A 23,953-nucleotide genomic window follows, 5' to 3' on the forward strand; every position below is an offset into this window, starting at 1 on the left:
CTGTGGCTAAAGGGGATGTTGGTGACAAGAACAGCTGCCTCAATGATGTGGATTCCCCACCACATTCTAGCTCATTCGTTATATCATTATAATTCTTGGCCATTACTGCCTGCATAAATTCTATTTCCCGTTACTTGTCTTATGCCCTATGCCTTACGTGACTCCTTCGCAGGCACAATGCTAACTTAGTTTCTCACGTGGAAATGAAGGAAATTAATCTTTTGAAGGGTACTTTCTCATTTGCATCATTGACTGTCATGATACAAGATACTGCTAAGTTATCATGTTCATAACCATATCATTATCTTTCATTGCATTTCATTCCTGATACGAGATTCCCAAATCCCCATAGAGATATACACAATATCCATCATTTCATTGTGAGCTAAAGTAATGAAAGGAAAATACAGTTGGGAGCGAGTTTGAGCATGACCCAAACCACTGACTGAAAATGGAAGTTGCTTTAATTTAACACATGTTGGCAGTTGTTTCTTAATATTTAATTGAAACGTTAGAAATAATATCTAAAAAACGTGGTTTGTTCATGCTACAGTGTTGCCATAGCTAGATGATTCCTCATATTCTTAGGACAGAAAAACAAGCTAAAGGACAAGCATTAGAATTTTTTTCATGAATTTTAAAGGACATGGAATTTCATACTTTTTACTATACGCCATTTTTTTTAAATGCAATATTAGTTCTTTGCTGATACTGTAACAGGCCTCAAGAGTGTTGTAAAACAACAATTTAGCTAAAATGTTCACGCTCTTGTCTTCTCACTATTATTCAGAATAACTTGTCTCTAGAATAACCGTCCCAAAAGCATATCATCACAGCATGCACAAACCCACCTGGAACGCAGTAGCACTGGAAAGAACCGGGTCGATCTACGCAGACGCCGTTGACGCAGGGATTGCTGTCGCATTCGTTCACGTCCACCTCGCAGTGCACCCCGCTTCGCCCCTCGGGACACTGGCATTCGTAGGCATGGCCCTCAAACCCCTGCACCACGTCCACGCACTGGGCCCCCTCCGCGCACTGGTGGTTGGCGCATCCATCCAGCTCCTGGCAGTAATCGCCGGTGTAACCATGGCAACAGCTGCAGGTGTACTTGCTCTGCAAGGTCGCAAAGTAAGGATGGACAGCGTAGAGAAGGGGGCGGGGAATAAGAGAACCACACAAGGACATAAGAAACAATGAAGTTGATCTGAAAGCCTGCAGGCGGCATTTGGTTTATTGGCTTCTGCCTCACACTGATAACTGATTGAGAGGCAATTCAACAAGTACAACGGCACGCAAAAATGTGACACCCATCAATCATGGTTAAAACTGAATGACGGCGCTTCCCTGACACATCACTGCACTACAGACATTTTCCCCCCTGGACCTTCATGCATAAAACATCGGCAAACCGAAAGAGATACTATTGGTGATCCGCTGATCTAATGCGCAGTATGGTGATGTGGCATATTATGCTTTTTCAGGACTACGCGATGTCAGCAAAGAGACAGAATAGTGCAACTTCCATCACTTGTGCCCCCTTAGATACCTCTTTTTATTCTCGGCCTGAGTTGGGGATGTCATCACAAGTGATAAGATTTTTGGCATCTAGTTTCCTGCCACAAACCAATCTATGCACTTCTGTAAAAACAGACTTGCATGAAAAGCAAGCCATATAGTGGTAAAGCCTAACCACAAGTTTTCTTTCTACTTACTTGACAGACAACACAACACACATCAACAAAACATCGGAAAGATTGCACATTACGTTAGAGAAGACAGTCACTTCTCAAAACTTCTCATGACTGAAATGAAGGATTTAGCTTGCAATATGCACTCGCACACAGTCATCTGCCTAATACATTTTCAGGTTGCACATGAATGTGCTTTGATTTGAAATGAGCCGACATTCCATTTGACAAAATGTGAGATCTCAAATATTGGTTGTCCACGTAAAGCTCACAAACTTTTCATGTCCAAGCTACATGTACACACTGCCATTAACGAGTAGCAATCAGGCCACATTCTCCACACCACTAGGAAGAGCATAAGACAGCTGCGATCTGATTGTACCCTTCATGATTTCTATTCAAAGGAGTTTACATTTCACTGTGAGTAATACAAGACTTGCGATATGGAAAAGAGAGCTGTGCAAAGAAATCGTCCCTGAATTCACATCCCAAGGACTGGGCAATGTTTTAATCAGTTTCATTCAAGCTGCGCTCTTCGACTGATGAAAAATGAGGTGGGGGGGGGGGGGGGGGGGGAGTGGAGGGTTACCACCGCTCGAGCTACCGGTGTCTTGCAATCCAAGCAAGCACTCCGGCACCAATAAAGATCAATAAACAGGCAAATGGACAAGCTAAGGCTGCAGAATTTAAAGGATAAACATGAAGAGGGAGCGCAAACTCTGTTCGGCGGGACTGCTAACATGCATTTCCCTCATTGGAAGCCAGGACTGGAGAGCAAATTGAAGTCTTATAGTGGGGGGGGGGGGGGGGCCTTGATTTGGTGACAGGAGCAGCAGGATTGGTTCATCACAGGAAATGCAATGTTTCTGCCGGCAAAGAGAGGAATGTATCGGAGAGAGGATCTATCGTAGACACAGCATGAAAAAAAAAAAAAAGACCGAAGATATCAAGCTAGCAAGATAGCCCAACAAATTCTAGGCTCACGGATTCACTCTCCTTTTTGGTGCAATTACCGGTAAATCTTGAGCGTTCCCCTACACTCCGTCCTTTATACATGTAGGAAGAGAGCTTGAGAAAAAAAAATGTTCTTTTGTAGTAGTGGTATATGCAATCCAATGACATAGCTTAATGTACAATGACTGTGATGTGATTGGTATTTAAACAAAAACATATACATGAAACCACTTTTTACAAGGTGAATTCAGCAGTAATGACTTTCCATTACAGCAAAACCACAAATTTTTGCATGCATTTTAATTTCATGAGAGCTAACATTCATAAAATAAGAAAGTATGCGAAAATTCTTGTCTGCGCTATAATGCATTGGATGCCATTGGCAATTCGCAAAAAAAAAAAAAAAAAAAAAAAATCCATGCCGTGAAAAAAGTTGTCAGCTCCAATTCACAAAAATTTCATGCCACAAATATTTCTTGCTTTACATCACTGTATTTAGCTGGTACTTTTAGGTACGTTTATGAGGTACCGATTGGACAGGGGTAAAATCCATGGTCCCAGTTACCTCATCATAACGGGGTTTTCCCTTAAATGATATTTTACCCACTTGGGCATTCATGAGGAAAAGAGCCTCGTACATTCAGCAGTCAAGTAATGATTTATCTTAATCACTCGACAGAGAGTGTGATTTAACAGGCAAATTGGTACCCGCACGAAGCATGCTGTTCTGTCACGATCAAGATTAATGATACATGATACAAACTAGTTCTCAATTATTCTAGGGTACCAGGTATTGACACTGACGAAAGGTTTTACAGGTTGAAATGGAAGACATGCTGTTTCTAAATAAAAAATCTGACTTATTTGTCACATTTTTGCCTTTCCTGTCCTCAAAGTCATAATGTGTCTAGGAGAATTCTCTTTGCACCACATTAACCTGCTACATCTGATGTGTAAGTTGATTAAAATGTCATGTTACCATCTCCTTCTAAAGACTGCCACACTCCTCATCTTGAAGATGAGAATGAAATACGGCTGTAATGCCTGTTCTTGGGGATTCAGTCACACATATATCACGACTATTACTACTGCTCATCTGGGCTCCTCGCAAGAGACACTTATTTTCTTGTTCTATTTCTTCTCTCTTTTTAGTCTGTTTTTGATAAAAAAGAAGAACAAGATCACAGAGAAGAAAAAGAGGGTAATAATTCTCTGTGATTTGTGTTTTTCAATTCCCTCTGCAGAATAAAATTTATGATTGAAAGAATGAGTCCAGTTGAGAAGTAAAATACAGGTGGGGGGGGGGGGATCACCTCCACACACAAAAAAAAAAGATCCAATTTGTAACTTTGCAATTCTCATGGAAAAGAACAGCTGGAATACTTCAATGGAAATGAAGTTTATTGTTTTGCAGCTGTGTTATGCATTAATTTGGCACTTTTCAGCGAATATGTCATGACTGTTCTAATTAAGCATCTCCAATCTGTTCTGTCTGGTGGCGGCATTTGAGTGGGGGGGGGGGGGGTGAGGAGTGAAGAGACTTAAATATAACAAACTGACAGGGCATCAGATAGAAAATGTTGCCTGGAAATTAAACTAGTTCATATTTCTAATCTGATGAAAACATGTGTTTGAATCTAGAGCAGCTAATCACATTTGAAGTAATGCCGACAGTCATAACTTCGTTAATGCAAAAAGCACACAAAATTATCAAATCTGAAAGCAGATATTCAGGAATCTGGTATGTAATTTGTTAATTACTTGTCACATTAAGCACACAAATGTAATTCTCTCTTTGGTGTACCGTTTCCATTTTTCTCCATTTTTTTTTCTCTGAAAGGGAAAGGGAAAGCATGCCATTTCATGCTTAGTGAATCTCAAGATATGTCGAAATGTCAAAAAGTCTGCACAAGCCATTCATCAATGAAACGCAGAACAGCACACAAGACACACACACACACACACACACACATCCAAGCTATAATTCCCCCTCAATCTCAGCATCGCTTTGAAGCTGAATTATGTTATGAGGGGGATAAAACGTTTTTTCTGCCAGTTTCTCCATTTTGCCTGGGATGTTTACGCAGGAGACACTAGTTAAGTTCACAAGGAAGCTAATCATCGATGGTACCTTTAGCTTATCATCAATGATAAGATCTTGCGCCCCAAACTACGACGTACGTCTACATTACACCCAATCTTAAAGATTGAACGTTCAAGCGAGAGTCCCACTCGATGATAAACCCACAGAACTGGAAAAAATACATGCATACAGAATGTAGCAATTAAACCTGATCATGGTGTGATGATCACACAGTTGTGTACAACATGCTCCGAAGGTTGACTGAGAAGTTGAGAAGGGGATAGGGTTCACATAGAGGTGAACCCTATCCCCTTGGGTGTATGCTCTATCCGGCTCGTGGATAGAGCATACACCCTGAGAAATCTTGTGACTATAATCATCGAGTAATCTTTAAAGATAGTTACTTTCGAGTGGGTCCACATGATACTATCTGCAAGCTGATCATCAAAAAGTTTACAACTTCCAGCTAAACATATCATGTGAACGTACGTGTATTAAACTATACTGCCACAAACCATTCTCGGAATTTGTTTTGTTTTAAAGAGCAAATTATACCACACTCTAAGCCTGTCTGCTAGAGGTATAATACCTGACAGAGACTGATTGATTAATTAATATATATTATATCAGTTTCTTTGAGATGGCCTCTGAGGATTTGTAAATCTGCAAATATTTGTTTGCACTGAATGGTGTTAATTAATCCCACGATTGTGGGGCAGAAAACCAATGAGGTTTGAGAGACCTTGCTCTATTCTTGCAGGAGAATTTACCCTCCCCCCCCCCCCCCAAATATACATTTTGTATATGTGGGCTCAGGAAATGCAGAAACATTAGGAGAACAAATCAGTAAAGTTTGAGGAAAGTCAGACAAAATCTGTTGTTAAAGAAGGTGTGAGTTTTCTTCAATTTGTCTCCCTCTACACATTATGAAATTTGTAAGATCGCAACGCTGATCAATAATTGTGTGCTCATATGTTTACACATGCTTGTGTGGATGTATTAGATAAACCTATGGTTGTGTATAAGAGGTGTGTGTTTATGCTGATGTGGGTGTATGTGTGTATATGCACATGTGTGTACACTATGTATTATTTGAATGCCTGTACACATGTGTGCATGCATGCGTGTTTGCTTTTGACGAATAACCATGTGCCTATGAAAGGCAGCTGTCTGTCAGTGCTCTTTCTTCTAGTTGATTTGCCAATTTTTTGAGGCCCTCAATCACTTGACGTCATTCCCTCACACCAACCACGATATATGATAATTTCCCTTAATTTCCCTTTTCTGACAGATGATACAAAATGCCTGACACAACCGATGGACAACGTACTGGTATACAGATTCTTGGATTTTGCGGTATTTCTCAACAAATCAATAATACATGAAAGACTTGTCGGGAGTAACACGGCGCAAACATATATTGAGCAAAGAAAAATAAAACACTCCTGACGACAGTAGCACGGATTCTATGAAAGGGTTCAGAGAAAACGGGACAGAAAAATTATTGTTATCCCCTCTAGAATTCCTAGGGGTAAACTGACAATCGAGTGAGGACAGAAATTGGCTTCTCAAATTGGATGTCGTGCTGGGACCGTTTTGTTTCTACTGAATCATTTCGTGACATCTTTTCTGATTTGTTAGAGCAATACGTTTCATTCTGGGCATTTAGTGAGATTGATTTCGTTCATTCACTTTGGACTCAAAGCAACTGAATGATGAAATCATGCTGTGTAAAGAGAAGTGTCCATGTCATTGCTGTTATCTGTACTCAAATACCTTCCTTAAATGTAAGATGGTACCCAGTTCTGGTTCTGTGACGGGAAATCTGGACCTGTTAAGAATAAATCTGAAAGGTGGAAGGGTCAAACTTTGCCAGCACAACAGTGAAAATTTGATCAAAATTGGACTAAAAGCAGGGATTTTACGAAATCTCAAAAATTCACTCATTTTTGTACACCATTTCTCAAACGGTAGATATGAATATGTGAAAGAGTGAGATGATGATGTAATCACCTCACAATTTTCAATTGATCATGTACAAAAAAAAAAAAAGAGATTGGGCAGTTGAGCCATAAGATATGCATATATAAAAATAATAAATAAGTGTTTCCATGTGTGTTTGGGGTGGGGATGTGCTCACAAATATGCAAATATGAGCTCTGTCATGGGGCAAGAATACTGTAAAACCATGAACTTTCTTGGCATGAGACGTTTGCATATTGGAGCACACTGACTTTTTCGCGGCATCAAACTTTGCAGCATCAAGCTTTCATAAATTGCCAACCATGAATAAATCACAGTAAATACTACATGTACTCTTTATACAGGGATTTGTTGAGCACACATACTGGTCCATATAAAACACCCAACAAAACTGAAAACACACTACTAGTACTAAAAAAGCATAGTTAAAAGGGGAATAAAAATATGAATGTGCACTGCTAGTACAAGGTGTACATTCTGCATTGCGTACAGCATTCAATGCATTGTGAATTTTTGCGAATCTTGGCTCTCTGCAAAATTCATGAAAGTTTCATGCACGTAAACTTTTCTGGTTTGACAGTATATCATTAAAGACAACAATCTTTTTCCCTACTCGCCATCTATCTGCTTCTTACCATGCACTTGCACATTAGGGCCTCGGGTGTAATCAACTGCCATGCCCCCCCCCCCCTTGAAAAAAAACGATTTGCCCAAAAGGATCCTATCATCTCTATGTCTCTGTGCATTGCCCACGCTGGCACTTCACTGCGGACAGCTGTCGCGGGAACCTCAGCAGTCGATTACTCAAGGTATACACGCTTGGCTATGTGTTGAATCATTTCGTCAAAACAATCTGCCCAAACATGTCCAAACAGAGCGCTTTTCAAACTTCGAACCGACGCAATCAATACAAGGTTAAGTTTCCCCTCTCAATCTTTCCTACTCCCCCTCACTTAACTTTCCTTCTCTCGCTCTCTATCTATCCTTCACTATTTCACTCTATCAATATATCAGTCTATCTACAGTTGAACCTCCCTTATCCGGCCACCCTTTATCCAGATCTCTCTATTATACGGACGCAATCTCGCCGTGATTTTTTTTTTAATAATTACAGTAGGAAAGGGGGATTCCCAACTCCTTGAGAACTCCTACACAAACACACATGAATTACATATACTTGATACATTTCTTAATAATTATTTAGGTAAATCATCCCAAGAATTTATAAAAGAAAATGATTTCATTCTTGCAAACACGAACCTCTATTTTGGGGTCTGTTACTGAGTGTAACAATGAAAGGTTGCAGTATACACATTACTACATGTGGTACTACAATGGGCTACATCAGTACATGTGTATGTATATGTATACATGTATAAAGCATTTAGTCTCCCGTATCTGGCCAAATCCCTTATCCGGATGAGCCCCGGTCCCGACTTGTCCGGATACGAGAGGTTCAACTGTATGTATGTGTGCATATATCACCCTCTTTCTGTCTGTCTGCATACCCATCTATATGTTTGCCTCTCCCTTTCTTACAAAGATTATCATTTTTACAAAGATATTTTGTTTGAAATTATTGATCCTCCTGCCCGATACCATTTCCTCTCTCCGTCTCTTCTTTCCCCTCAAATCTTGTCTCATCGATTCCTTCTGTTTCGTATCCTCTCATCCCATCTTTCTGCCATCATGCGGAGCTTCAGTATCAGTTTCAGTCTTAGCTGTAATTTTTTATACCATTCTCGTATATACTTCGTTGCTGTTATGTGTTTATTCGACGGTTTGTCAAGATGTGATCTATTTTTCAGGGGCTTCAGTAATACAAACTGTGCTTTTTGTTTAGGCTCTCCCATTTTTTTCTTATGACTGCTATTTATTTGTCATACGTTGCAAATGTATATGTTAAAAAAATATGTGTTTTGATTATTTTTTTGTACGTCAAAAAGACAAATTGTTATTGTATAATCAGGGTAACTCAATTATGTTTCCTTTTTTCTTGTGAACACAAAGTGGAAGCACATTCAAATCAATCAATCAATCAATCAATCAATCAATCAATCAATCAATCGATCAATTTCTTTCCTTATTCCTCTTTATCTACTCTGTGCATGCAAAGAAATGATTTAAGTTTGTATGCCAATTGTTGAAATCAATAAAACATATAGATAAATTTTGAAAAAGATGCAGTTTAAGGTACTTTTGCATGATGGACAAGCACAATATGTATAATACGTTTGACTCTACACTTACAATCCAGGGGTCTACGACTGATTCTTTTTCTTTTCTTTTTTAGGGAAGAAGTTGCTATACTCAGTCTTAAGCCCAGGATCTTCATGTCTACTTATCTTGACTATGCCATTTCATCCTTCATCTGTTTCACAAGCATAGATAAAAAGTTACTCCAGGAGTTGATGAGTTGCTGTTATGCTTTTGAGGCTGGCTAGGAGATAAACCTAAGCTTTCCTGCATTCCGTGTTGGTAAATACGAGGTTATTCACCTCCTCTGGTGACATGTATAAGACACTTTGTCACGTTGTCATTCAAATTATCAGAGAAAAAACTCATTTGAGAGTTTTTTTATCTTTCTTTTTTTTTACACAGGGAGGATCAGTAAAGGTGAATGCACAAAAACAAAGCTTCGACCACTTCACAGCAGCATGCATCAATACCATAGCCAGTTTCTTCTTATGCTGTACAAGTCCAACATTTTTGTAAGGTGAAAACGTTCACAAAATTTGCATGACAGGAAACTGGTATGAAAATGAAAGCTTGCAATTTTTTAGTCAAATGCTGAACGCAAAATGTTGATTGTGGTATTTTCAGATTTTGAGCTCTTCCAGTGCACTTTCAGATAAATGAAACTTTATTAGACAGTCTAGATATATATTAAAGTTCAGCTAATTATTAGAAATGGTTCCCATTCTCACTTTCATCTGATACCTTGGAACACACTTTCAGATATATGAAACTTTGAAAGAAAATGTACATCTATAAAAGTTTGTCTAACAAAAATGGTTTCATTCTCACCTTCACTTAATACCATGGAATCCAATCTAGGAGAAACTTATATCTTGAACTGTTACGCAAATCATGGCCATATGTTATTTATAAAAGAATGCAAAGCCACATACATAATGATATATACACTGTATCACTTTTGTGTGTGTGTGTATATATATATATATGTGTGTGTGTGTGTGTGTGTGTGTGTGTGTGTGTGTGTGTGTGTGTGGGTGGGTGGGTGGATGTATGGAAAAGATACAAATTAAACTGGATCAATGAGATAACTGAAAAGAAGCTGTTTGCTGAAAGGCAACCTTCAGGGGATTTTTTTCTTTTTCTTTTTCCGGAGACCACGCAAGATGGCATGGTGAGATAGTGGTTTCTCTGTGGCTTTCTTTGCTTCAGGTCTCCTCATCACACTACATCAATTCTAGGCTAATCACCCATAAATCAAGATCTGGCAGGGGTCAAAAGCTCATCTCTTTCTCTCTCTTCCTCGAAAATACACTTGGGAACAGGATGAAGGCAAGATGTATCCATGCTGACGTGTATCGCTACTGAAGTTTAGTGTGAGTTTTTTGTTGTTGCTGTTGTAATATAACCAAAGAAATCCATTATGTGGTCAAGGAGAAAAATACAATTTTCCTTGTCAAAGCAGAGAAATGCACACTGCTGCCATCACAGTTCTCACAAGTGCTTGGTGTTTGTCTAACACCAACAGATGTTATACAATTTACAAGTTTGAATCTTAGGACGGATATTTTCTTTTAACCACAAAGCAGAGATATCTGCAAGTTTTCCCTGTGTGTTTGTTTTTTAATAGATAGAGAAAATGTGACCAAATATGTGATAGAAGCATTATATTAAAACAAAAATATTGTGTTTTGCTTCTAGTAGGGTAACAGGGGGTATATCACTGTTAACCCAGAAACTTGTGAACCCAACAGTTAAAGCCAGACAGAAATCATTTACACATCTGATTTTGGCACATTGCTAGAAATATTAACATACAAATACAATGGGAAAAACATGCATACATAACCAACGGTAAAAAAAACAGCAAATAAAGCCCAGACACACAGACCGAGAAATGGATAGAAAGGTAGGAATGGGAAGGGGGGGGGGGGGGGTACATACTAGTGCGGTGATATTTCGGAAACTCTACACCCCCGCTCTATACCAAAGAGCATCATCATGTCATCTTCATGACATTCACCCAGATGGCTTTGTTTGGGCAGGCGTTCTGCTATTAAAAGAGTGAAAGTGGTTGAGAAGAAGAAGATACAGCGCAAGAATGGAACAGACTTGAAGGCTTGCTACATTGTATGTCCCCCTTCCCACCCCCCCCCCCCCCCCCCCCCCCCGCCCCGAGCATGATTCAGATGGATACAAAAATTATGTGAGAAGAGCGCAGAAGTGATAACGCACAGATGTGAAATTACTCTAGGACTCTTTGGGTGATGTGCATTAAACCCATTAAAGACTAGTCCCACGTATATTTGGGCAGGTGTCTATGGGAAATGCATGTTATAGCAACATCAGTTCATCCTCAATGGGTTGAGGAAATCAAAGATACTTATTACACAGTGGTGCACACTCACTCTTATGGAGTATCTGCAACGTGGCAAGAGTTTGCCGAATAATCTGTATTTCAAAGCCAACAAATACCTTTGTTGATTACAGCTTATTCACGTGACACTCTACATTTCACTGTGGATTTTTATTACATTTATTCCAAGATAAGCTCTTTCTGATGTACACATCTAAAATCTGTTATGTTTTGCTTTTTTTTTTTCATTTAGGAAATGTTACCAAAGGCCAGAAATATATGAAGAAATCAGGCACAAAATGGGCATGTAGGGCACCGAATGAAATTCAAAAAGTCAGGCTGGAATTTGCATAGGGTCTCGCAGGATTTTAGTTTAAACAAGGGGGGTGATGTGGCTCAGTTAGTAGTGTGTCCACCTCCAAATCCACAGGACCTAGGTTTGATTCCCGAATCTACCTGACCAATGTCATGTGTAGGTGCCTAATCATACCATCCCCTCTACTAAGAGGCAAAAACACTCTGCCCCTCGGATAGGACATTAAATGGAGGTCCCTTGTGTGAGAGAGTAACAACCCACGCATGTTAAAGATCTCACTTCACTCATTTGTATCAGAAAGTGCAGTACGCTAACCTGCTGAAGTGGCCCACCTACCTACAACTACCCACACAAGATCATTTTCATGATAGGCTATATAGCCCTTTAAAGATTAAGACAGTAAGAAGAAATATTTGTTCAGCACATTGCAACAAACCTATAGTATGTAGGGCTTTCTCTTAATGTCAACCGATACTTACTGGAAAGAGAAATTTCACACCATTTACTGGAGATTGAAATTCAGATTAGGGTAATACAGAGGTGACAGATGTACAAGTCAAGGAAGCATACACACTTAGACACACACCCACACACAACACAATCCCACAAGATTCACACTGAATGATAAATAGCTCCCTCAGAGAGCAATACATTTATGTGGGTGCCTTTGTATGTGTACAATGTACACCACACATTTGATTACATGTGTGTGTGTTTCTGTGTATGGAGGGGTACACACATCTTTTGAGTAGGAGGAGCTGTAATGCATGATACATTTTCATCTTCTGTAGATATCAACATACTGAAAAAGTGGATATTTTCGCGCAAGTAATTTTTCATGCTTGGCCAGGTAAGATGAATTTCGTGTGTTTTTAAATCCAAGGAATCAGGCAGGATATTTATTAACTAATGGAACACACGACATGCAAAAAAAATGCTTGCATGCTTTTATTTTTGTAACAGCTTCTGGTTACACGAAATGCGCAAAAATTTCCACACTGCGAAAATTTAAACTTTCACGGTACTTCCTTGAAGAGATGCAACAAAGACATGCAAAATGATATATACAAATGATTGCAAAACATCAAAGAAAAGTTGTCCATTTTTCTTTTTTTTATCAATCAATCAAAGTTGACAGGAATCAATGAATAAATAGTAAGGCTGCTGTATGGGCACAGATTTCAGCCCTGGGCTGGCCACTGGGATGGAGAATGACTACACAACAGGGAGATTGTACTCGGTGCTAGTTCACGCAACAAGTGGCCAGGATGTTCCCCCGAGCACCTACCTTGGCAACGTTTGTCAAGCAGACACCGTGATCCAGGCACTCCATGCCCTCGGGCGAGACTGGGTAGTGGCAGTCGTTCTGTTTGACCGTGACATTGACGCGCAGACCGAATCGGCACTGGAAGAGGGGGTTCGCCGTGTTAACTGTCAGGAGATCAAATGCAAAGCAGAAAGAATAGTAATGGTTAGGAAACGAGCTTGAGAAAGAGAAAGAAAACATATCCATGAATAGGAAAATATCACTGGTTGGTGTTTTCAACACAGAGTTCATGTCTGCTGCAAAAACTCATTTCTTGGCACAAAGAACAAGAAGATACACACTGCTTGATAAATACTTTCAATATCTGGATTTTTTGTTTATTCAGTAACATTCCTTTATTCTTTCTTGATCTCTGTCATTCCATTTGTGACCGTGCACCTCAAAACGAACATAAAGTCGCACACACTGATTTTGTGTGAGGACTGAAAATAAGTGAAATGGGTCAACCTAGCCGAACTTGAATTTTTCATATTTTCTGAAAGAGCGGGTCTTCTTTTACATTATGCTAAAATTTGGTATCATAAAACGGGCAGGAAAGTGTGTGTTTTTAGCAGTTTATCTCGAACATTTTTGGTACAATAGTGTGATTAGGTGTGTCTTTAGAATCCCTTTTTCATTTCTGAAAAACCTTGTCCACACTCTTCACTTTCAACTCTAATAACTTTTGAAAGGATAGCGCTACTGCTTTGAAAGTTGGGATTAATTATGGACAGAATGTATTAATGAGGCATGCTTAATTTCAATTTAATCTGATAATCCCTTCATTGTTGTTACTCTGGTGGTTTACTTCCTGTTTTTTGTCCCCTTCATCGCACAGCCAGCACGGTTTGGTCTTAAGATTAAGCGCTTGAAGAGACACTGTACTTCAGAGCCTCTTTTCTCAGCTCACACTTTTCCTGAGTTTGTGCTTTCTTTCCAATATTTAGATAGGTTAGGAGAGTCCATTTGATTTGAGTTATACATCATTTTAAAGCCTAAAGTCTGCTCTTTCAGAATATGGTGTTAACTAAAAATTCATGTATGGCGACTTTTTGTTTGTTTGAGGTGCAGGGTCACATTTAATTTCTTTGTCCATTTTTCTATCTATCTATCCATTTATTTATTTATCTATCTATCCATTTATCTGTCTATCTATCTATCCATTTATTTATCTATCTATCTATTCATTTATCTATCCGTCTATGTATGTATGTATGTATGTATGTATGTATGTATCTATCTATCTATCTGTTTCTGTCACAGTTTATACTTGTTCCTTTGTTTCTCAACTTTGTGTCTCCTATAACATCACACACCAAAAATGATGATTATACACTGAAACTGTCTAGTGCATACCATGGTATGAATATCAGCTTTGAATTGCATTTTACTTTTTTTCTTCTCCAAAACTAGGAGAGCAATATTTGCTGAGATGTTAAAACAGTGAAGGACAATTTCAAACCCTGAAAGACAGTAAGAAAATAAGTGAGGTTCATCAGTTTGAGGCAAGTGTTGTCATGGTTACAAAAACTTGATTCTGTTTTATTTTTTTTTCTTCATGTGCCCAAAGAAAATCGGACAATCCAATATCCATTCTTTTTGGACACACACACACACAAAGCGAAGATAAACACAGGACCGACAATTTCCTAATAACGTCGGGGTGTGGTTACAATCTCGATCTCAGTTCATATTTTACTTGGGCACATCGCGCATGGACAATTTTCCGATGGAAGATGAAACCAGTGTCTGTGGGCGACATCTTATTCCACAGGGAGTGAGTAAATATCGAGCGTGAATGCAAAGAGTGGAAACCCGCCCATCGAAAGATAAGCACGTGGGTTCAGTTACGCAGAATGGTTTAATGGAAAAACATAGACTCTTCACACCTCTCCTATTATATCTTTTATTTTCACCTGTTGCACCCCTAACAATTAAAAAGCAGGAAGAGCTCTTGTCTGCAGAAAAAAAAAACTTTTAAACTTTGATGAATGTCACCACTCATCTCTAAAACAAAGTTGATGACGTTCCATGAAAAGCATTCAACCATTTTTATGATGACAGCAAAACCAAAAAAAGACAAAGAAATGATTCCCCGAAAGACGCTCAGGGCCATGTGTAATTTTAATAGGAAGTTAAATGCAGTGGTGCATGCTGAAGCGCTGGACAACATGTACAGGTAATCATGGGATGCATCCAATTATGAATGTGTGGTGTTTTTTTTTCCACAGGAGATGATAAAGCCTGTTTATTCCTATCATCATAATGGCTAAGTAAAACTACCTATAATCACACATTCATCATTATAATTGGCTAAATTTTCAATCCTGTATAGAGGTTTTGCCTCTGAACAGCCATTCAATCTTCTCAATTTCAGATGCATCATGGAATGTCAGTTTTAAAGAGCTTGAATTATTGATTGGCGACATTGTTTCTACGGCAACAGGAAAAGTATGGATGGGAAAAATTGATTGAGGTATGAAACTTGCAATTTGCATTTAGTCATACCAGGCATGTGCATGTACTAGTTATTTGTACATGTGATGCTTGCGGCTCACTTTTTGAGCTAAGAAGCACACCTGGGAAAGGATGAATGACGTCTCAATTGAAAAGCTGTTAAGCCTGACTGAAGTCATCGGCAGAACTGCTGCTGCAGAAAAAAATAAATAAAAATCTTGTAGAATGGAAAGGAATCCAGACAGTAATTTTTTTTTGGTGAAGTTTTACTGAGTGTTTTATGAGTGTCTCATAGTTCCATTTGATTTTCAATGGAAGGAAGTTTATCAGAAAAAGAGCAAGAAGGAATTCTCACCAAAAGGATATCCAAGAAAACTCACTAAAACTTGCCCAGCTTCACAGGGAAGGGGGCATAGGAGAATAAATATCCTAATGATCTTGTAGCCAGTTGTCTTTAACAGTATACATTTTACCACAAGTGTCTCGCATGGCCTGCACCTGTGACCAACAGTCCTAACAAGCAAAAAAAAAAATAAAAAGGAAAAAAAAAATGTCAGTGTAGCACTGGCCTAATCACTCTCAACATCACTGCCCCGTGTTACATTCATGCCATCTCCATGGAAACAGGGTGTGGTATATATTTTGTTTATATCCACATAGAGTTTATCTGGGTGTGCCTTATCTTACATCTGCATCCACATGGAGTTACAAGTAAGCTTCTTCTCTTCTCTTCTCTTTCCCCATCTGTATGCATTCCAGTTAGCATTCAAAAGGATGTGCTTTTTTAACCCATTCCCCGCCAGATTCTAAAAATCCCCCAAGGCTTTGTCTAGTACCCACATCTACATTGGATATGGGTTAATCCGGCAGAAAACATTGGTGTGCATGTGCATGCTATGCACCTATTCCATTCCCCATCACCACCATTCACAAGGGATCTTATGTCCTTTTCTTCTTTTTTTTACCTATCACATAAGGTTCTCACAAGCCAGCTAGCTTCTTCCCAACCACCTGACAACTCTTGTACAAACACAGATCATACAGATGCGGACCGCTATTCAGTAATGACTTGTTCGTTTGCTTTTGCTCGAGAGGGCAGCCCGACAAATTTACCGACACGCGCCGATAAGAGTGTTAGCGAGAACGGAGAATGCTAAAGGTGTAATTCTCCCTGTCGCCATCTAGTACGAGACTTGACGGTGCCAGGGACGACCGACGCATTACAAAGTATGAGAGAAAATCACTTGTACTTGTTCACATGGATCACCTTGCTCTCTTCATTTGCCGTTTTTATTTCCAGGTCTCCCCTCCCCCCCACCCAAATCAAACTTCATGCTTAGACTAGACTTGCAATAACTTAAATTTTACTCTGTTTAAAGGTGTGATAACGGCAAAGTGTATGTTTGGTATTGAACACTTTATCTACAAGTGAGCTTTACTTACCTATCCATTTACAACATTGTAACTGCCGGGGTTGATTCTGACTGACATCAGAATGGCAAATGTTGAAGAGATAGGTGATTAAAGTTAGAAGAAGTGGATTTTCTACTTCACTTTCTGCGAGGGAATAAACAATACACTCCCATGTCAATCAATATCGCCACACTCACATTCATCTTCTAATGTGTAACATGCATATATGCAAATGAACATGATTTGAAAACTGGTGTATGTCTCAAAATAGGAAAGGAAGACTTTAGAAATGCCGGAGATACTCAAATGAATCCCGAACTGAGCACGAACTGTGAGTAGCGGCAACAGACGGACATTAAGCATGTCTGAATTCTAAAATGGTTCAGCTGCTATCGCTGATTCAATTCTTACCTCTGTGCAGAACATTCACCCTCGGCCCCTCTCCCTCCCTCCCTCCTCCCTTGTGGAATAAGCCCTACATCCTTGAATGGGGCACTGGAGAAATATTATCATCAAATTGGTTGATTGATGGGAACGAGGATTCCAACTGTCATGCTTCTAATTTCATAGCTGGGTTGCAAGGTTTCTACTGGCGAGCAATATCCTCTGAAGCTCTTTAGCTCAGCAAAAATTCTTCCTACAATTGCTGACACAAACAACATGTGCCGATATCTCTCTCATACTCAACTCAACGCTCACACACACAACATTTGCATGCCTGCACACACTCTAATGATTATTTTCTGAAAAAGAACATTCCAACAAGGATATTTTGCTATTTTGAAAGCACCTAAATTGTATTCCTGAAGTGAGGCAGTCAAACTTGAGAATTACTCACCAACACACGCACACACACACATACATACACTCTCTCTCTATCTTTTAGTATTCTTTATTTGAATTTCGTTCAAGAATATCAAAATTATATTCACAAGAGATTTACACACACAAACACAAACACAAACACACACAGACATTATGTTCATATCTTCATAAGACGTAATCTTCAAATCATCTCCTGAGAGAATGAATTGCGTATCTAGCTGTGATGTGCTCTGTACATTTAGCAAATGACAGCTTCAAGAAAAAAAAATGAAAAGCAATAGTTGGCAAACTTTCATACTTACGTAAAGGGTTCAAAGCTTACCCTATATTAGCATGCCAGTATGGACAAACTGACAGAAAGACCGCTTGAACACTCTTATCTCTCACCACTAATATGGTGTGGAGGGATTATGAGTACAAACAATTTGGTTCATTGCAGAGGATGCATTATTTCAATTGAATGAATCAGCCATAATCAAATTGACCATGGAATAACACTCTACTTAATTTGAATGATTGAGTGAAATAGTTGGCCTCTGGAGAAATCCCTCCATCTGTAAGCATTCAGGGGGACATAATTTTCAAACTAAATTGATCAAATGGTGTCAGTAATGTGTTAGATAAACACAAATTCTATGCAGTCATTGATACTCATTCCCCCCCCCCCCCCCCCCCCCCCCCCCCCCCCCCGCACTGATTTCATAGTTTGTGACTGATTTGGGTTAGTTGTTTATTGTTTTGTTCACATCACCAATACTTATACATTGCAAAGCATTAGTGGCATTCTTTTGTTTCCCCACATAAGCTCTTCCACATTTACCAATTTGTTGCAATTTGTTGCACATAACACCAGCATGTTCTTGATGAAATGCATGAATTTATGGTGGTGATTTTTTTCTGCATGTTGCAGCATTCAAGATCAAGATATCACATTGATCCATAGTTTATATGTTTCTGTATTAACATAAAAGCCGGAAATCAAAATGCCATGTTGCCTTAAATTAAAGGTTTTAAATGATGAAATGCCATTTTGCAGCTGCCAATACTGAAAATCCTTTCCAAGACACTCTAGATAGTAAATTCACTGATGAGATATCCTGCCTTTAACCCGTTGAGGATGAGTCCCAAGTATATTCGGGCAGGTGTCTATGGGAAATGCATGTTGAAGCAAAATCAGTCCGTCCTCAACGGGTTAAAGGTCCTGTTTACCTTATGGAAGCAGTGATTTAAAAAAATTTTAAAATATCACATTTGATGCACATGTGTAGGTCAGTTGTGTGAAAAAAACATCCTACCATATAACATTTTTGCAATAAAGCCTAAAATATAAGGAGATATCACGATTTTACTTAATAAACCATAACTGTAGACGGTTTAGTCTGGAAACATTTTTATTGTAACTATTGTTCACATTTTGTACATTTAACAATACTTAACATCCATTATACTGGCTCCAATTTTCCCATTGGCTGTTTCTATCTCTAACTCACATTTTAAAACTATTTTGAAGCACTAATACTGGGTTTTTATTTCATCTGCAAGTGGTAATTATGCCTTTAAGATGATGACTCAAAGTGGCTGATGTCCTCCTACTTTCAGAACGTCATCCACGTTGGTAGGTTTGTGGGGCAAGCTATGATGGCACTGGTACTGCATCCCGATCACAATCTTTTTAAGCTTCACAATCAATAACTAGTTATCTATCCAGAATGACTTGAAAAGGGCCAGTATAAAATTGACACCAAACATACTTGAATTCAGTATTTTGCGTGTGCGTGCTTTTAACAAATTACCACATCACTTACTCTCTCTGATTAAAAGCAACAGCCTGCGATTCTTTTGTCTCATCCCCTCCACTTTTCCCATCATGGAAATTAATTTAAGGGGATATTCTTTCAAGCATAAAGTGGCACATGAACATGACAAAATGGAGTAATAAAGAAGGGATAATAGCTGGTGACATTTAGACTGAGATTAAGAGCAAATGACAAGGTACACCCAATAAAACATTAGGAAAGGGAACAACGATGTTATGTGATAAAGTGACGATAGTTAATCCAATAAAGATGGTTAGGAAACACATTTTCAATTTCCTTTGATAAACTGTTCTGATTCAGCACTATATATACAATATGTGTAATGAGACTAGAATAACTGTTTCTCCAGTATTTCTTGTCAAACATGTTCACATCAGACAAGCAACATCTCATATACATTGTAACAGCACAAATTAATACTCTGAGAAACGAAGAGCATGAACACTTTTCTCTCTTTATCTTCTCAGCGAGCATTAGCCAAGTGATAATGTGGCTCCCAACAGAAAGGTTTTTAAGCAGTTCTTAGCAGAAACAATTCTAAATAAACCTCAAAAAGCTAAAAGTACTCAAACTTGTTCTTTCTTCAGGCCAACATGTTCATCTAATTGAGTAGACTGCTGACGGAACATGTTGACTTTGCCATAGAAAATCATGAGTTTCTGTTTGAGTTACAGAAGAAGCCATGGTGCTAATTTCACATAGTGGTGAATATTCAGAAGACTAAAGTCTAAAGTACTGGACAGACACCTCTTTACAGAGCATGATTTTAAAGGAGAAATCAAATATTCAGATAGCAACATGAGACCAAGAATGGCCATAAGGGTAGTGTGCCATTATGATGGTGATTCTTTTTGGCAATTCTTCTTTAAGTCGCATTTGAGCATTTGAGTCACCCCCGCCGTGACATTCAAGCTCCGCCAAGACAATATAATCGGAGACATTGAAGTATCTACCACTAAGCTCCGTCCCCAGACACGACCTTCGCTACATGGGTGGATGATCAGATTAGAATAAATCAATCAGGGAGAACCGCGGAGGAGAGGGGCGTTTGTTTACCCATACACAAGCCACTAGAGAAGCATCAACAGCTCGGTTTTGTCTGATAATCTCAACAAGATCCGGTAAAAGAGAGGGGAAAAAAAGAGACGGAGAAAAGCAAAGCTAGCACATACACCTCAGAAGAATAGGTTTCCATTTGACATTTAGCGCTGTATGCTCAAGTTTATCACGTCGAGTTTAAGCACTCGCATTGACCCCTACCAGCTAAATGGCCCAGACTATATTGAACTCAACAGACATTATCCTTGAGCAACATTATGAAATTACTCAAATATTGTGATCATAAGAGGAGATGTGAGACCAAAGTAAACTGAAGTTCAGTCTAGTCTCAGGTGCTTATTTTCCTTGTCCTTTTTTTTTGGGGGGGGGGGTTGGGGGTTGTGCATGGCACCTGAATTGTTTATTTGCATGTTGACTTTTGAAGGCATTGCTATTGATGACTGTTTTTTATCAGATCTTCTTTTTTTTTTCATTTAGGCATGGAACTGCATGATAAATGGCACAGAAATAACATAATTCAATCTCTTATTAGCCTTGTCAGGTTATGTTGCATATCATTAATCATCATAGATTCGTTTGAAAAAAAAAATTACTCATGTGCATTGGAAGGGCACCACCTAATTGCCAATTTCCTGTATTGCCTCATAGAGGTCAGTCTTTTGTTCAAGTCTGAATGTCCATGCAAAGTTAATTTCATATTTCTATGAGATATTATAATGTCACTTTACTGTGACAAGTTCTAGAGTGCTAGGGCTTTTGATCAGTTTTGTTATGAGGGGATAAAAACAGAATGCCCCCCCCCCCCCCAAGTGGTATGGCCGTACTGGGTAATTGATATGTAAGGTACGCATATACATACTTACTTACATACATACATACCTAAATACATACCGGTCAAGATGAATGTGTATAAAAGGCAAGACAAAGTTCTAGGGCTCAAAATTCATCTTCCACCATTTGAAAATTTGCTAGCAAGAAACTTGTCTGGCTGACACGATTTGCCGTTTGGGGTAATATTTCCCTGGGTGGCTAATATTTCACAATTTCGTTGATATCAAGATGAAATTGTGTTATGACAGCATTATTTCACATATTTCTTACCCATATACAGGTCTCCATTTTAGAGCAAAGATCAACAGTTTCTGCGTCATATGGGTACTGTTTTACGTTTAAAACAGATTGTCTTTAGAATCTACTCTCCAGTCTCCTTCTCGTCAACTAAATCTCCTACCTTGCCCCAATCTGCACATCCAGGAATTACCTACCAACTCAATACATTACTTTACCAGACTCAACATTAAAACTTGTCAAATTAAAGTCTCTTTCGTTCACTTGAATTCGGCTGAAATTCTTCATTTCGTGTGGGGTTTCTTAGGCATCAAACAGCCTAATCTTGGAAGCAAAGGGCTAGACCTAAAGACATCAGCCAACATCAAATTTTATATCATTTTATATTACGATGTAGGTAAGAGAATGTGCATTTGAGGTTAAGTACATGCACTGTGGAATTTCACCATGCCTGTACTTAATATGTACTTGGCAGTAACTGACCAAGCTACTTTATCAGCCTTAAGGCTAAAACATCCCACAAAACTGACTGCACTGAGTATTGGACAACTCACTCAGGTATCAAAGATGATATAACTTCCCCGCGCAGATGCCAATATCAAATGATATGAGTGCATGCAGAGGATTACGTAATCCCCCACTTACACACGCGAATACTGTAAGGTCATTAAATATTCCCCACTTACTGATGATTACTTTCAGGTGATTTCATAATTCCCCATTTACTGATGATTACTTTGGAGGTGATTACATAATTTCCTACTTACTGACGATTACTCTAAGGTCACTTGTGTGGAGCAGCCAAAAGACAGGCAGCTCTCAGATGTGTCAATCAGCGAACAATGCACAGTACGAGTTAAGGCAAATGTGATTGATACCCCCAGCGACTATTTTGTTGCCAATTTGGTGAGCAAAAGCGCATGTACTCTGCCGGCATGTGCCCAGCTGAAACAACAAAATGGCAATTCAAGAAGAAAGCCTGGCATTTGGTGTAGCCACTTCTCATTATATAGAAAGCCTGAAAGTGGTTATATTCACATTAAAGTGACGAGTCAGAAATTGCCTCCTCTTGGTCAACACCACAGCTGATCATGACATGGTTAATGTACATATTAAGTCTCCCTAATTATGGCATTCACAGCCAATCAAGGTACGGTTTCAATATTATTCTTATTTAGTAGATAATGTAGTTTACAAATACTTTGATTTCAAAAATATCCAAAAACAAGAGTGCAATTTCTGACTGCTATTTGAATTAATAGTAGGTAAACCATGGATATTATTTCATATTGTGGGAATCAGTCTCATGCTTTGATATTTTCATGTGTTTTTGTCCAATTCTCAAAAGTTTACATCAGATAAGAGTTGAATCCTTTTCAAGTGATCCAAACTAAATTCCATAATCTGTTCAGAAGACAAATGACATCATAACAGCATTTGCTAAAGCATTTGTGCAAGCTACTTCACAATTTTACTGGCTGGAAATTTAAAAAAAAATATATATATATTTGAATGTTCAATTGTAGTTCATTTTTCATATTTCACAACAACACCTATTCTACATATCAATGGACAAAATCATGAAAATGCAATTCAAAACATAGATACCAGTTGCAAAAGCAAATGCAAGGGCATACAAGCAAATAGATAACACAAGGCTACTTGTGACCGTGCACCTCAAAACGAACATAAAGTCGCACACACTGATTTTGCGTGAGGACTGAAAATAAATGAAATGGGTCAACCTAGTCGAACTTGACTTTTTCATATTTTCTGAAAGAGTGGGTCTTCTTTTACATTATGCTAAAATTTGGTATCATAAAACGGGCAGGAGAGTGTGTTTTTTTTTTAGCAGTTTATCTCGAACATTTTTGGTAGAATAGTCTGATTAGGTGTGTCTTTAGAATCCCTTTTTCATTTCTGAAAAACCTTGTCCACACTCTTCACTTTCAACTCTAATAACTTTTGAAAAGATAGTGCTACTGCTTTGAAAGTTGGTATTAATTATGGACAGAATGTGTTAATGAGGCATGCTTAATTTCAGTTTAATCTGATAATCCCTTCATTGTTGTTACTCTGGTGGTTTACTTCCTGTTTTTTGTCCCATTCATTGCACAGCCAGCACGGTTTGGTAAAGATTAAGCGCTTGAATAGACACTGTACTTCAGAGCCTCTTTTCTCAGTTCACACTTTTCCTGAGTTTGTGCTTTCTTTCCAATATTTAGTTAGGTCAGTTAGGTGATTTGAGTTATACATCATTTTAAAGCTTAAAGTCTGCTTTTTCAGAATATGGTCTTAACTAAAAATTCATGTCTGGCGACTTTTTCTTTGTTTTGAGGTGCAGGGTCACATTTAATGAGAAAGGAAAGAACCAAAGCTTACGGTAGGTCCATAACAAACAGGAGTGTGAAATGTAACAGAACCAACCA

The 23,953-nt window shown here is 38.6% G+C and overlaps 1 protein-coding gene across 1 annotated transcript in view; it reads right to left on the bottom strand.

Moving 5' to 3' along the window:
- Positions 1-23,953, bottom strand: part of LOC139711133 (uncharacterized) — a 157,956-nt gene that overhangs the window by 16,360 nt on the left and 117,643 nt on the right. The window contains exons 5-6 of the mRNA XM_071623053.1: positions 12,868-13,010; positions 852-1,116 (exon numbers count right to left, since the gene is read on the bottom strand). Of these exons, the coding sequence (XP_071479154.1) occupies positions 852-1,116; positions 12,868-13,010 (408 nt within the window). The remainder of the gene's footprint in view (positions 1-851; positions 1,117-12,867; positions 13,011-23,953) is intronic.

The sequence above is a fragment of the Diadema antillarum genome, unplaced genomic scaffold (genome assembly GCF_040938485.1).
Source record: "Diadema antillarum isolate AM-2024a unplaced genomic scaffold, OU_Dant_1.0 seq00001615_RagTag, whole genome shotgun sequence".
Taxonomy (NCBI): Eukaryota; Metazoa; Echinodermata; class Echinoidea; order Diadematoida; family Diadematidae; genus Diadema; species Diadema antillarum.